Source organism: Acanthochromis polyacanthus, chromosome 2 (genome assembly GCF_021347895.1).
Source record: "Acanthochromis polyacanthus isolate Apoly-LR-REF ecotype Palm Island chromosome 2, KAUST_Apoly_ChrSc, whole genome shotgun sequence".
Lineage (NCBI taxonomy): Eukaryota > Metazoa > Chordata > Actinopteri > Pomacentridae > Acanthochromis > Acanthochromis polyacanthus.
Genome location: NC_067114.1, coordinates 12787718 through 12803539, shown reverse-complemented (window position 1 = coordinate 12803539; position 15822 = coordinate 12787718). Strand labels below are relative to the sequence as shown.

At 38.6% G+C, this 15822-nt stretch overlaps 2 protein-coding genes across 2 annotated transcripts in view; one reads left to right on the top strand and one right to left on the bottom strand.

Moving 5' to 3' along the window:
• Nucleotides 1-3680: 3680 nt before the first annotated feature.
• Nucleotides 3681-12371, top strand: lipca (lipase, hepatic a). Its single transcript, XM_022200832.2, has 9 exons — nucleotides 3681-3933; nucleotides 5709-5893; nucleotides 6183-6362; nucleotides 6493-6610; nucleotides 6780-7013; nucleotides 8790-9032; nucleotides 10237-10351; nucleotides 10765-10983; nucleotides 11708-12371. Exons 1-9 carry the CDS (start codon nucleotides 3852-3854, stop codon nucleotides 11820-11822), a joined length of 1491 nt encoding a protein of 496 aa, XP_022056524.1. The 5' UTR covers nucleotides 3681-3851; the 3' UTR covers nucleotides 11823-12371.
• The window catches only part of adam10a (ADAM metallopeptidase domain 10a), a 30372-nt gene continuing 26278 nt past the window's right edge, over nucleotides 11729-15822 (bottom strand). The window contains exon 16 of the mRNA XM_022200831.2: nucleotides 11729-15627. Within this exon, the coding sequence (XP_022056523.1) occupies nucleotides 15521-15627 (107 nt within the window). The 3' untranslated portion in view covers nucleotides 11729-15520. The remainder of the gene's footprint in view (nucleotides 15628-15822) is intronic.

Sequence of the window (15822 nt, the reverse complement as noted above, 5' to 3'; positions counted from 1 at the left end):
GATCTCTGATCCATCACTATACACACCAGTGAGCAGGGATTCCTAACACATGTCTGGAGGTCATCAGGTGAAAACGTCCCTTCAGCACAGGGTTTCACCTATTTGATCCCACAACACCTCCAGGAGGCAATGTGGTGAACTCTGGCGTTCCAGATTCACCCCCTCTAGTGCCAATTCGCACGACTCCTACACGTTCAAATGACCCAGGCCCGTTTAGGAGATGCTCCAGGTAGTGCAAGATGCTGAATACCTCGGGAAAACTGCTAAAAAGTGACTAAGAAACTATACATGCAGACTCTCCAAACCTGCTAATGCTAACTCTAAATGCTAATGTTATTGGCAAGACTACTACCATGTCCAAAGCAAACTTACCACTGACAAATAAACTATAGAAGCCAGCTCACCAAACTTGCTAGTGCTACACGCTAATGCGCACTTTAGTGCTGCTTTTGATTTTATTGATCATGAATTACTACTCAAGAAGCTTTTGGCATATAATTTTAGAGCAGAAGCTATTAAACTTATGAATAGTTATTTGGTTAATAGACAGCAATGTGTAATGTTTAATGGTAGCACTTCAGATATGTTAACCCCTCAATGTGGTATTCCCCAAGGGAGTTGCCTAGGCCCATTGCTCTATTCTATATTTGATGATTTACCACATGTACTAAAAAGTGCATGTATAGAGATCTATGTGGATGATACTGCTATCTATGCCTCCGCAGAAAATGCAGTTTGTGTTAATAAGTTGTTGCAAGAGGAGTTGTTGTCTGTCTCCAACTGGGTTACTGAAAATAGATTAAAGTTGAATGTTACTGAAACAAAGAGTATCATCATGGGTTCTAGATATATGCTAAGATCTATTCCTGAAATAAGTCTTGTTTTGCAGGGTGCCAATATTAAGCAGGTCAAAAAGGCCAAGTTGTTGGGTGTGATCATTGATGAAACACTTTCCTGGTCCTCGCATATTAATAAAATCGTAGCTAAAATGAGTAGTAATATTTCAATGATTAGAAGAGGAGCTCATCTGTTGACTCCCTCAACAGTAAAACTGGCACGTTGCAATCTTTAGTTCTATCGAGTCTAGATTACTGCTCAACCATATGGTCTGGTGCCGCAAAGCAAGATTTAGATAAACTCCAGCTCACACAGAACAGAGCAGCACGCCTCGCTCTCTGCTGGAGTTCATCTATTTTATTGTATTATGTTTGAAGTTTGAAAAATGTAAATTTTTGGACCCCAGGAAGAATAGTCTTCACTGCAGTGAGGACTAATGGGGATCTGTAATAAACATAAACATAACAGCTAATTGCTAAAATACTCCACTACTTCAGCCAAGCTCACCACAGACAGAGACTATACAAGCAGACTTTATCTAAGATTTAAGTACCAATTGCTAACTGCTAATTGCTAAGGCTATCTAAAAAAAAAAAAACAGCAACAAAAAAACAAAGAGACAGCCACTACCTTGCAACACAAACTCACAAACACAAATAGTGAAAACACTGCTTTGAGCTATTTCATGCCTAAGGACAAACAAATCTTCAACGCTTTTCTCAACCATATTTTGTTGAAGAATTCATGAAGCTCATCGTTACGCCCCTCTAAATCTGTTGTTTGTTGTCTTACTCTCAGATATTTTAGAGCCTAACTGAGATAAATCATTCCCAAATGTCCAGCTTCCACCGTGAAACCACATCTTAGCCCTCAAACTGTTCTTTAAAGGTGTCAGGAATTGAGGACCAACCAAAACTGAACCAATATAGTCCTTGCATAGATAATTAAACACACACAAACAGGCTGTTCTGTACCAATTGCAGGTATTCATTTTACAAGTAAAATCTTCGCTCTGGGTCAGTAAATCAATCAATATTCATCAGCCATCAATACAAGCAGCGAGTACAGCAGAAACACATTAACAATTAAAAGAAGACAAGCGAACAACATTATATAACTTCATAGAGAATAGATGAAGAGTGTTCTGCGGTTCAGTGGTTTCAGAGCTCTTCCCCTGATAGCATCCTCTTTACATTACAACCAACCACACAAGCTACTGTACACGAATCTCCTGCTTATATAAAAGTCCTGATCTGCAGTTAGTGTGTATTTCTACCTTAATGGTAGCCTTGATTCATCCTTTTTCTCAACCCGATTAATTTTTTTTTTTTTCAAATCCAGCTGGATATACTGTAGTTTTTGTGTATTTTTGTTCATAAAGGCAATCATTGACTGTGGAAACTGTGTCCAGACACACAAACAAATACACACAAACACACACACACTACCTGGAAAAGGTCACCGTGTTTACTGTTCATAGCTGCTCACCAGGAGATATGGCATCACACAGCGGACAAACTGTGGGTTTGACTCTTTTGCTGCTGGAATGAAATGATAATTTTATAAACATGTTTACAGTTTGAAGTGCTATGTGAGTTCTGTTTAATGCTTCAAACAGGAGAACACTCACTGAAGCCTGAACTATGGAAACTATAAGTCTCTCTGAGTGCAAAAAAACCTGATTTACGTCCATCATAAGCCATTTCACAGCCGCCATGGTTGAAAAATCCTGCTGTAAAACGTAAACAGAAGTGACTTAAATGAAATTACTACATCCTGACAGTGACTATTTGACACACCAAACTTATGCAACATAATTCAGGACTACTTTGAGACACAGTTTTAGAGCTCTATTTGAGATTTCCTAATTTTTTCCCAAACTATACTACAAATTAGAATCACAGCAGTTACAATTTGCAGAATATTTCAGCTGATTTGTAATCATTACCATGAAAAAAAAAATCACCAAAACAAACTGATAGGTACAAAAACATTAAAATATGACACCATTTGACTCAAGTGCTTAAACTTTCAGTAAGTTAGTGAGTCCCAGACGTGCATCCGTGTGCCTTGTCTGGGTCTCTATGACCACAGTGTGATGGTCTGTCCTGTTTGTTTACATATGTGATTTACCTAAGACAAACTGAGACTTGAAAATAGTCCAGAGACAACTCATGTAATCTGCACATATAAATCCTATTATAAAGACATGACAAACACTACAAACACCAACAAGAACTTGGTGAGAAAATTTCCTTTATCAGTAAAGTCATTGCTTTTGGCTGGATGCTTTAACTTAAAAATGCCATCTCTGAATGTGTGCACCTTAAAATCACTGAGTTAAAAGTGAAGAACAATATAGTACACATGCTTTATTGGGTTGTTATGACCCAACATTGTAAGATCAAAACAACCCAAAGTCCCAAGTGTGTTTTTTGAAGTATTGCGTGCAATATTGATTGATTTCTCGAGCCAGTTTTAATCCAGTTATTTTCAGTCTCTACTGGGGACATGAAGTACTACTTTCCAGTTGTTCAAACAAGTGTTACAGCAATGTGAGAAAATTCTACGTTGGAAGGATTTACTCATTCATGTTTTGTCCACAGACTAAATTTGAAACTGAAACAGGTAGTTATATATACATTTTAAAAACTGCAGAAAGAAGTGAATTTGTTGCCCTCATAGGAGCCTGACCGAAAGACCCAAGGCCATTCCTATGATTGAGTCACTCTCTCAGCCTTTACTCTTTCACAATCTGTTCGAGCTATACGGTCCAATTTCCAGCGAATCAGGACAGGACTAAATGCCCTTTACCCATAAACCAATGCTGCTGGTGTCACCTCTCCTTCTGTACATTATAGTAAAAGGGTCTGAACTCTCAGGACAGTAATGACGCATCTCTTAAAGAGCCTCTGAAAAGGATCTGACCTTTTCAAATCTACATTACCTGCATTTCCTCCTCTAAAGATTTTAAACCCGCTTCAAGGGAATTACCAAAGAGCCCGTGTGACGACATGTTGGTGGCTAAAATCTTGTGCTGTTTGCTCTTAACGTGTCACCTCAGCGGGGGAAAGAAAATCAAAGGAGAAAGAGCAAGTAAGTAAAACATTAAATGAAGACCAAAGGAGTTTGATAAAAAAGTCGTTGCACTGATTTGATGTCCTTAATGAATGGAGAGATGAAAGAAAACCCTGCAAATCAATGAACCCAATCAGTGAACCCAGAAAACAGCCGATAGTTTGGTTCCAATTTTGAGTAGAGTTTAACTGACATTATGCTGCCAGTGTATATATTAGAAACAATAAATTATATAATTAATATAAAACTTAAATTTTTTAACCTTTTAAACATTAGATTTTCTCCAGAGCTTTGTTAAATTTACACTGAAGTGAGCAAATGTTATTGTAATAATACTGCATCTTCGTCATTAGCTGACAAAAAATAATATTCAACGTATATGGTGAAGAATTTTATACATACTTTCCTGTCGTATAGCTTCAGAAAGAGTTCATCATGCTCTCTTGAATTTAACTTCAGCAGGTTTGAATGAAGCTCAGCTGTCCCACATGTGTTTCCAGAGGTTTCCTTTCACTACACTGCACAGTGCAGATCTACGGCTGTGTATAAAACAATTAATTGAATGTTGGTTTGAAATGCACTGAACAGCAAAATGCTTTGTTTGAATTTAATATCCTGTGACTCAACTGAAAGCCATTAATTGAGATTGTCAAACAGTTTATCAGATCTTTCCTGAACACTTTTGTTTTGTGCTAGAAATCATTTTAACGGATCAAAACCACACTGTTCTCTCTGCAGCCTCCAATATTTAAATGCACTAATCATTGGTTTCCACATTGAAAACTTTCTTTGACATCACTATCTGTGTCAAGATGTAATAACGAGTTAGTTTAACATATTTTCTCTAAAGTTTTCTCCAATTTTTACTGTTGAATCTTCAACTGTGGGTACAAATTTCACATCCCATTAAGTAATACATTTTCCCTAAAGAGTCATATGGAGCCTGATTTAAACAGAGCTACAGAGAGCAGCTCTTCACTCACTGCATCAACATGCAAACACTGCGTTCCTGCCAAAACAGAGCTGTGCTAATTACAGTGAACGATTAGTACACTCAGCCGCTACTAATTTTTGATTTACAGTGTTTGTGCTCTGTTACTAATGACTCAGACTGTTTTTAATTGCTTTCCATGTTCATCTAGATAAAACGTCACCACAGAGGAGAGATACAGCAGAGAAAATGTGGGATTTAATAAGCAGAGGGATGGAGGACGGAAGAGGATTACTTTTGTTACTTTGACTGCAAATGTGTTTTTATCATGTCAGCAACCATCTGAAGGAAACTGTATCACTGGGTGTTTAGGCGCCTGGGTTTTGGCATTATTAACATCACCACTGAAGAATAATAAATACACCGAATTATTACAACCACAAAGGAGATATAATGACACATCACTTTGGATCAGTGACGTTTGTGGTTTGAGGGAGGAGGAGCTTTTAAAACAAATTATAAGAACAGCCTGGCAGAGATTCAGCTGATGGAACTTTGTGACCTGTGTGCCTCCACAAAAAAGGTCTGCATGACCTGGAAACAAAGCAAAGTGCTTCTGAATGTGCATTAGTCTGTCTACGGTTCAAATGCGCCTCAAGAGGAACTGACTGTTCTGATTTCCTGTCATACAACTGAATCACTGCTACATTACAACATGTCATCCAACTCTAAAGTGAATTTCCGTGCATTATGTTGTAATTATTCACCTCAGAGTAAACATGTGCAGTAACTCGACATGTTCTGTTTGGCAAAGCAATCACGAAGAACAAACAGATAACTCCTCTGCTGTTTGATTTCCAAGGTGTAGTGGACACAGAGCAGAGGATTGTCCTGAAGGTGAAAGAGCCACATGTCAGCAGTTCAGCCTTCAGCCTGTTTTTGGGAGGTGAGGACACCTGCACATTGGACCCTCTGCAGCTGCACACTCTCACCTCCTGCGGTTTCAACAGCAGTAATCCCCTCATCATCATCACTCACGGGTGGTCGGTAAGGTCAACTCCCGCCTTCTTTACACTTCACTGACTTGAGCCACTGGATACAAAACATGGAACTTGACTACAGGGAAGGAAACATGTTCAAAAGCCCAGAAATACGCTGAAATAAGAAACCATTAAGTGGACAAATGGAGGCGGACTGAAAATGTCTGCAGAAATATAGGAAAACCAAACATTAGTGACATTTCTGTTTTGCATTTTTAGAAAAACTGACTGATGTTTAAATCATTGTAATTCTGAGTAATACATGCCATTAAATATTCATTCTTGTTCTCCTCAAGGTGGACGGTATGATGGAGAGCTGGGTGCTCAGGTTGGCTTCAGCTCTGAAGACAAATCTAGTATCTGTAAATGTGGTGATCACCGACTGGCTGTCACTGGCTCACCAGCATTACCCCATAGCAGTACAGAGCACCCGCACTGTTGGGAAAGACATAAGTCACCTGATGCAGACACTTCAGGTCAGAGGAAGTTTCTCTACTGAAGCCCAGTTTATTTTCCTGCATGCAATAGGTTGATTTTCATTCAGAAGAAAAACTACAAACCACCGTGCATCTATCGCATTTAAACTGTGTCATAAATCCCCAACAGGACCAGTATCAGTACCCACTGAAAAAGGTTCATTTGATTGGCTATAGCCTCGGTGCTCACATCTCTGGATTTGCTGGAAGCTATTTGGGAGGTTCAGAGAAGATTGGAAGAATAACTGGTGAGTTTTTCTATAATTTAAACAGAATAACTGTGTTGTCTTTCATCTGGTGTGTCAAATTCATTGGTCAGTATAAACATAATTTTCAAAAGCATACCTTGAATAATTACCGTATTTGTTCTGTATTCCAAAACAGCCAGAATCTTGATTGCATTTTGTGTCTGTCCAGGTCTGGATCCAGCAGGGCCGCTGTTTGAGGGCATGTCTCCCACCGACAGATTGTCTCCTGATGATGCTGAATTCGTAGATGCCATCCACACCTTCACCCATGCACGTATGGGCCTCAGTGTGGGCATCAAGCAAGCTGTAGCACATTATGACTTCTACCCCAACGGAGGAGACTTCCAGCCAGGATGTGACCTGCAAAACATTTACGAGCACATATCCGAGTATGGGCTCCTCGGTAAGACAAATAACACACAACAGCTTAAAAGATTACAACAAAAATACACTAGACTGTTTTTACTTACTATATAATACGCTCTTGTAGGTAGCATGAAATTAAGATCCGGCAATCTGTAAACTCTAGAGGTTAGAATATGCACGATAGTTGATTTCATTTATTGGTTTTTCAAATTTTGCTTTGCACAAACTGGAGAAAATGCTTCAGTGGAAGGTGAACATTTTAGCTTTTTATTAGCGTCAGAAAGATCAGATGGTATCAAAACTATAAGGATTCAGCCTCTGGAGACCAGTTCTGGCTTTACTAAAGTGCCTCCTGCAGGACAAGATCAGATGCAATAAAACATAAACTACCAGTCAAACGTTTGGACACACCTTCTCATTCAGTTATTTATATTTGATTACTTTATACATTGCAGATTAATACTGAATACACTACAAGTATAAAATAATACATATGGAATTATCTTTATACAAAAAGTGTGAACTTTGATTACTAATCTACAATGTAGAAAATAATACAAATAAATAAGAAGCATTGAATGAGAATGTGTGTCCAAACCTTTGACTGGTCGTGCATTTAAAGATGCCATTTTTTTTACATGTAATGAGAAGAATTTTAAGTAAAATTAACCATCAACACAATGGCTGAACCTTTGCACCCTGAAACTGCGGTGGACTGATGACAGTCTCAAAAATATGGATTCAGAATTTCTGCATTTCTTATGTAACAAACCTATGAAGCCAATCCTGTCAGCTTCTGGAGAGGAGCTTTCAGTATTCTTATTTAGAAGCAGTTTTCAATTCAAACATATATGGATAAACTGCTCAAATATTACAACCTGACATTGTTTAGAGTGTTTGACCACAGTCTAAAAGACGACACTGTGTAAAGTTAAATCCAAGTTATTTTAAGGCAGGAAGGGATTATTTACCAGCTAAAAAAGAAAACCATTTAAATGTGTAATTTTGATTCATATTTTAGGATTTTATCAATTTCCAGAGGGGGGAAAAATACATCTAGAATTTCTTTTCTGAAATTCCAAAGCTCATTCTGTGTTTTTAAGGTCCCCAGTGATGATTGTTTCCCTGCCTGAATAGACATGCCATTCAACTTTCTGGAACCTCAGTGAGCCATTTAGAGCCCATCTCCTATCAGAGCAGTCTGTTCTGCTGCTTAAAGGATTACTGGTTTGCCTCTTTGTGTGCACCATATCATAACATTTTTTTTCCTAATTGGTCTTGCCACCTCAAAACACTGGTTTAGAAACCATGTCTTGGGGCGCCAATTCATCTTGCGCTTGTTGACAGTTTCTCATTCTGTGTTCAAGCCGTATTTAATTCCCTCCAGTCCGACAGAAGTGGCTCTGGGACCGATGGTGCTTCTCAATCCAAAACACACCCCCAGAATATGACAGTGAGAACCACATTAAAGCGTCTGTCATCCCCACGAGTTAATTAGCAACATGTGCCATCCTCCACCGTGTCCATCCCTCTGAGCTGAGCTGCCTCCAGGCTACACGAGTCTACACAGAGAAAAGGCCTTCAGAGAGGACCGGTGTCAGATATAATGAGACTCTTTTAGGAGATGTGACAGAGGAACTGGGTGGTAGACGTCAGGATTTGGTGATAATGAACTCAATCCACAGATAATGGTCAGACACTGTGATTAAGCTGCTCCGTGATCTCTTGAACCTAAGATCAAAGTAAAAAAATAAATCAATGCCTTCTTTAGAAAATTTAATTTTTTTCCTTAATTTTTTATTGCTTCTTGTAGGTTTTGAGCAAACAGTGAAATGCGCTCATGAGCGTTCGGTCCATCTGTTCATTGACTCCGTGCTGAATAAGGACAAGCAGAGCATGGCCTACAGGTGCAGCGACAACAACGCTTTTGTCAAAGGAGTCTGTCTGGACTGTAGGAAGAATCGCTGCAACACACTGGGCTACGAGATAAAGAAGGTCCGCACCGTCACCAGCAAGAGGCTCTACCTGAAAACACGATCTCGGATGCCTTACAAACGTATGTAGACGTCTAACCAAACGGCCTTAACACACATCTCTAGTCATTATGTTCTCACTTCATAGACCAACACTGCTGCATGTATTTCATTTAATACTGTACAGATACAGTGAGAAGGAAGGACGATGTATTTTAGTAAAATATTTAAGCAAAAAAAAACAAAAAAAACGACAGCACATACTGTCCTGCTGTTATTAGTGCTCGCTTGAACACCAAATGAATATTATTCCCCCGCTCTAAATAGTTCTTGATAAATGCAATACCCTCCTCTGTTTAACCCTCGTGTTGTCCTGCACGTCAAATTGACCCGTTTTAAAGTTTGAAAATGTGGGAAAAAAATATATTTTCACAGTGAAACTTCTGATGTCCACATTTTCAACATTTTTGGGAAATATTTGAATATTTTTTTGGTGGAAAAACAGAAATGTTAAAACTGTTTCTTAAGAACAAAAAATCAACCAAATTCGCTGGATTTTGGTTAATTTTTATGTGAATGTTTTTAAAGAAAATATTACAAGTTTTATTGATATACATGTTCTCATTTTAGACATTTGTAGGATTTTTCTGGAAGATTTTTACTATTTTTGAAAAATATTTACAAGAATTTTCTTGCCACATTTGGGGGATTTTTTTAAAAATGAAAGTTTTAAGGGAAATTTTTAGGGAATTTTTTTGAATTTTCTTCCTAAAGGTTTTGCAAATTTTCAGAAATTTGGGGAATTTCTTGCTGAATTTTTTTCAGACAAGGAAACAATATTTTTTGGTGCCCGTAAATGAAGACAACAGGAGGATTAAGTAATATTTGTTAAAATCTGCAGTTCTCAGTTGTTTCAGGACATGATGGAGGTTTATGAAAACTATAATATTAATATAAATAAAGTTTTCTTCTTTAGTAGAAGGACAAATTACTTTAGAACCAGGTTCCAAAACAGAATAGAAAAACAAACATTTTGTTGGATTTTCAGAGAATCTGCAGACAGTCACAGAAATATAAAACTCTATTGGCATTATCCTTTAAAGCTTCTATATAGAAATAGATGATTCCAGACTGTGTGCCTAGTGGTAGTATCCAAAAACAAACAAAACTTTGATTCATCACTCTGAACGTAACCCCAACACACCAAACCTGCAGACTGTACTCTTTGTATTTCTGTCTTTCTTATTCTACCTTAAACTGAAATGATGCACTTCTACACCTCTACAGTCTATCATTACCAGTTCAGGATCCAGTTCATCAATCAGGTGGAGAACATTGATCCCACCCTGACCGTCGCTCTCACAGGAACAAAGGAGGAGAGTGGAGACGTCGTCATCACCTTGTGAGTACTCAGTAGTGCCGTCCCACCCCCATCAGGCTCACATCACAGCTACACTTAGCCACATGCAAAATGCAGCTGGGCTCCCCACTCTATTAAAAAAAAAAAGAAAGAAAGCAAGTTAAGGAGAGCAGCTGACACACATGGAAACAACTCGAGCTGCTGCACGAAAGAAAACTATAAAAGGGTCTGATGGAATGAATAATTTAAACAAGACGGCATTCCCTGACAACTGTGTTATCCTTCATATTCTGTGTATCAAAGAGCCTCAGGCGATCGAGAGCGAGCAGCAGAAATCTCATCTGCTGTCCTGCTTTAGTTGCAGCAGGTTGTTGCTTAGTAATGAAAAAATGTGCAGTTTGGTCCAACTCTGATCTGTCTTGTTTTTGCCTCTTCCTTATAAAACTCTCCAAAAGCAATGAAAAGATTTCAGGCAACACAACCTTCACCTTCCTCATCACCCTGGACAAAGACCTGGGGGACCTGATGTTGATGAAGCTGCACTGGGAGGGACTTGATCTGTGGAAGAATGTGTGGAACCGGGTGCAGACCATCATTCCTTGGGGCGGCAAGGAGACAAAACCGCTGCTGACTGTGGGCAGAATCAGCGTGAAAGCAGGCGAGACACAGGAAAGGTAAAGTTTGTTGTTACAAGGCAGTCAGTCGAGTTAAAGTCTCAAACATTAACAGCAATTTGAGGGATAAAAAGTAGTCAAAATGCATCGTGGCTACTTTGAGCAACTTCTAGACAACGTATTGCAACATATTCCACATGTTTTCAGCTGTTTGGCCTAATTTATCCAGTCGTGTGACTTTTAAACATCAAACCCAGGCAGAACTGCATCAATCTTCTGAAATAGAAACAGTTTGAAACTTGGAAGAGACATTTGTTAAAGATGTGATTGTAAACACAAACAAAAAAACATGGAGTAAAAATTATTAACTGTGATACGTAGCGGAGTAAAAGTATACAGTGGCATAAAATGTAAACAGTCAAGTACAGTGCAAGTACTTCAAAGTTGTCCTTTAAATAAACTGGTAAATGTATTATACCATTAGGCAGGAGGGCTTTTGAGCAACGGAGTTAAAGGTGGAGTAACATTATTAGCACTAGAAGATTATTACTACATGAATAGAAATAAATATATTAAAGGTGGACGTCACATACTGCAAACTTTGCCATCCTGCTGATATGTTGCTCCTGCCAGACTCAATACCATCCTGCGGTGTCCCACTACAGGAAACCATCCATGTCTCCACCTTCACAGACTGTTAATGCCATCTAGTGGACGGTTTCTAAACACAAGATCTGAACCGTACTGCATTTACCTCGTCAATAACACCGTTTGTGTTTTCTAGGACGTCTTTTTGTGCCATGAGAGACGACGGACAGCAGATTGAAGTGTCTCAAGATAAAGTGTTTGTGCGTTGTAAAGAAGACACACCAAAACAGCGCAGGAGGAAGCACAAGTGACGGACTTGTGAGAGTTGTGGGATCTGTTCAACAGACTGAAGATCTCTAATGAAGCATCTGGAAGATCACATCTGGATACAATTCTCACAGCTCACAGTGAGGCTATGCAGATTTAGGGAGTAAATTTGAAATCATTAATTGTCTGACAGATGCCCTGAATAGGAGAACTGAATCCTGAGACAATGAAGCTAAAAGAGGAAGAAAATAATAGTAAACTGTGTTCGATTCTGTGATAAAGTTGTTAATAAGTTAAGTTTTGTATGTGAATTCTCTCAGCATGGCAATGCTATTGTTCCAAACACCTGCCTAGGTCCACATTTCATTCTACAGCTGAATGTTTAGAAAGCTGAAAGCTTGCCAATTTAAATATTGAGGCAATGAAAACAAAGTCTAAAGTTCCCTTCAATAACATTAATTCTAAAGGTTGCTTTTTTAAAATGTGCATAAAACGATCAACGTCAGCATTTAAAAACCTACATTACTAATGTCAATAACATGACATAAATTCACTTTTTGATCAGAGCAATAAAAATACTCAGTTCTTTTCTATTCTGCATTGCGCTTTGAATTTTTTTCTACACATGCAATGATGTTCATACATTTCTCATCCATAAACTGACAAAATGATTCACGCTAAAATATCCAAATTTTGTGGCTGCATGAAAACGTAGCTGTCAGGTTCTGTAAAGTTGGAACAATAAACACAGAAATGGGAAAGAAGCACCCAAGTAAGTGCAAGTATTAACCAGGTGGTGACACCAGAGAGCAGACAGTTACAAAGGGAAGACACCACAAACAATGTTAGGCCATCCTGGCAGTTCAGTCTTTTCCTTCTGAAGCAGACACAACAGCGCCACCCTCTGGCCAACCATCCCCGCCATGATATCACCTTTTGATGCTACTAACAACAGGTAAAAACAAACATTTGATCAATTCTGGTTTATTAATGCATTTCAAGTAGTTCAAAAGAAATTATACTGTTGCACAATACCTTTGCAAATTTAGTAAAATTTTCAAAGTAAGCAGAATGGAGAAACAGAACAAAAAAAAAAAGCAAATACAAACAAAAAGACACTGTACAAAACAAAAGAGACATTAAATCAGACAGTAGTACAGAATCTGGACTATTTTGGATTCTCTGTTTATATCACTTACGTTTCAGTGCACATTTTCTCAACATCAAAGCATCACATGTGAACAAAAGGAAAAAAAACATCCCAGAGTATTAACCCCCATCACCCAGTATTACCCACATCTTATAATGTCAACAAATAAAAGATGAGAATGATTCAGCAAAGCAGCTCTTTCACACACACACACACACACACACTTGCACACGTAGAAGCAATAAAATCTGATAATGAAAAATATACTTTAAGTGCTGACCCAAGAAAAAGCACTACCAGTAGCACCGAAAAGACAGAATCAGTACAAGAAGCAACAAAAAATATGCAACGTTTGTTTCAGAAACGTTGCAAGTAGCACACGGGCACGAGTAACTATTACGTCACGGAAACACAAATGAAGTTTTCCATGTACTCATTCAGGAGAACACACTGAAGGCATTTCTCTGTGAAGAGGCCAACTTGTTCGCTGTTGATCTCTGTGGTACTCTGCATAGAATCTATCTGATCAATAATGCACCATCCTGGCACCTCGCACAGAAAACACTGAGCCGCAGCTGTGCTCGCTACAACTCTTTTGCGAGGGCAAGGGCGTCTTTGTGGGATGTTCCCTCCTAAAATAATGCTAAGAAATTATGGATAGACATTTCTATAGTTTGCTAGTAACTCAGCTTGTGCACTTTTATCCATCTGTCAGTGGCATTAATTATATTTACCAAGGCTGAAGACCACTCAAGTAAAGCCAAATCAGGGCTGTAATATATCGTTAAAGAGAAAATAGCAATTACTAAATTCAACTGGAATATAATAATCTAAATATGCCTGTTGGGTGAGATAGAATGTGTATCAATAATCATACATTTCCTATAACTATCATGTATTGCCATGCCCGAAGCCGCACCAGACGGAAAAACTTGCTAAATTACCACCTCATGCAATATTCCAGCCTTGGTAAATATCACTGACATCAGAACACCAACTTTTAGTCACACTGCTCTGAGTAGGCACATTTTTAACGCAATTACACAAACCAAGAGAGCAACAAAGTTTCCTTGAGAAAACCTCAATCAGTAGGAAGAAAAGGACAGTAGTGGATGGCTGACACATAGCGATTGTTCGCTCTGATAAAAGGTTCCTTAACAGCAGCAAACAAAGCAACAATAAAATTACAATCTCGACTCTCCACCCGCTCTCAAGTGATTCTCCGCGTACAGCAAATGTAACAACCTGAACTGCAATTAAAATCAATAAAAGCACAATCCACAATCATATTTCAAACAGACAGGCAATCTCGTTAACTGGCTACAGAGGCCTAGATGCTTTAGGGTGGGTTGATTTTGTCATTTATTTAACAACTGCGAGAAAAAGGTGGATAAATCAGATCGAGTGAAAATGCAGACACGACAATCGGCGCTTTTCTGTTATAAATGTCGGCTTCTTTGTCTGCGGTTTTGTTTGAACACATTCTCCTTGCGTTGCTTTCACTGTTTTCATTCTAAATGTAAAGTGGTTATCTGAAAAATTGTCACAGGTCCGTGCTGAAGCAACAAGTTAGGGAAAAAAGACAGCAATGACAGAATAAAAGTGAGATACAATCAGGTTGATTAAAAAAGCTATTTTCTCATCACGTATTTCAGCCCCACACCGTATACCTTTATGTAAACGCAACTGCAAAACCATTTCACAACAAGAAATATATCAAATTAACTCTCCCCTCCATCCCATAACTATTGACACTATATTCTTATTAGGCTCACGTGTCTACATTCTGTTCATAAAACCTGCTCCATACATCGCCTCAGGAGGGACCTTACCCTGAACACGCATGCAGCCCTCTTTTACTCGTTTGCTGTTGTTTTGTTGATCCTGAGAAAGTGAATTAAAATAGTAAATAATCTTCATTATGCAGGAAATCAATTTCACTTAAAACAGAAAGAAAAAGAATACTACTGCATCGTATGTACAATTGCAAACAGAAAGAACATGTATGCCACAGAAATGAAAAAAGAATCAGTTTTTGACGGTGCTTTGATTTAAAACAACCTAACCACATTGGCAAAAAACAAGTTTTCTTTCAACACAACGTCTCAATGCTGTTTTTGATTGGCAGCAAAAACTCATGTGACCTGCAGTCCCGCTGTCGTGCTGATGATGGCAGCATTTCAGAGAGGAAGGGCAGGAAAGAGAAAAGGTTGCACAGATGGAGGACAGAGGAGGGCAACTGGAACAAAGCTGCTTCTCTCTCCTCCATTCTGATGAGAAAGTAATTAAAAACAGAAAAATGGTAAGATTAAGACCACATAACAGAGATCAGTGAATTTCTCCCCCTTGTCCCTCCCTGGAAAAATTCTTTGTTTCCTATAAAAGCTATGTGAACCACTGCTAATCTGGCTCTCAGAGCAGAGGTGCCGAGTGAGTTTGTTAGGCCCTCAAAAACTTTGGGCTTTGTCCATTAAAGTTGTTTCAGCTGCAAGTTCTTTGAATTTTGCAATATGTGGTAAAGGTAACTCTTTGGAGTGAAGTGCTCCCGTTGTAGGCACTAAGAAGAACCAAGGCAAAGAGCAGAGCAGCGTCTCAGGGTCTCATCTGTCCCATTTGATAGTTCTCTCTGTACTGGCGGGGCTGGCGCTGGCCCTGTGACTGCTGGTTTGCATGTTGTTGTCTTCTCCTTTTCAGTGTACCTATACAATATTGAGATCTCAGTAAGTTAAAAAAAAAAGCACAATGAATGCTACAAACTAATGGTAGTCACTTTTTTTTTTTTTTACCCACGGCAGAAAATGAGACCAACATATGTAAGAAAATGATCAAATATAATGATAAAACAATTGTTCCAGCATCTATGTAGCCTTGCATATATGTCTGTTTTTTTGTAT

Excerpts from the sequence above, each read along its gene's own strand:
- lipca (XM_022200832.2), top strand. The coding sequence starts at position 3,852 with ATGTTGGTGGCTAAAATCTTGTGCTGTTTGCTCTTAACGTGTCACCTC. Across the intron at positions 10,352-10,764 it reads GGAGACGTCGTCATCACCTT|CAATGAAAAGATTTCAGGCA; the intron begins GTGAGTACTCAG and ends ACTCTCCAAAAG. Across the intron at positions 10,984-11,707 it reads GCAGGCGAGACACAGGAAAG|GACGTCTTTTTGTGCCATGA; the intron begins GTAAAGTTTGTT and ends TGTGTTTTCTAG.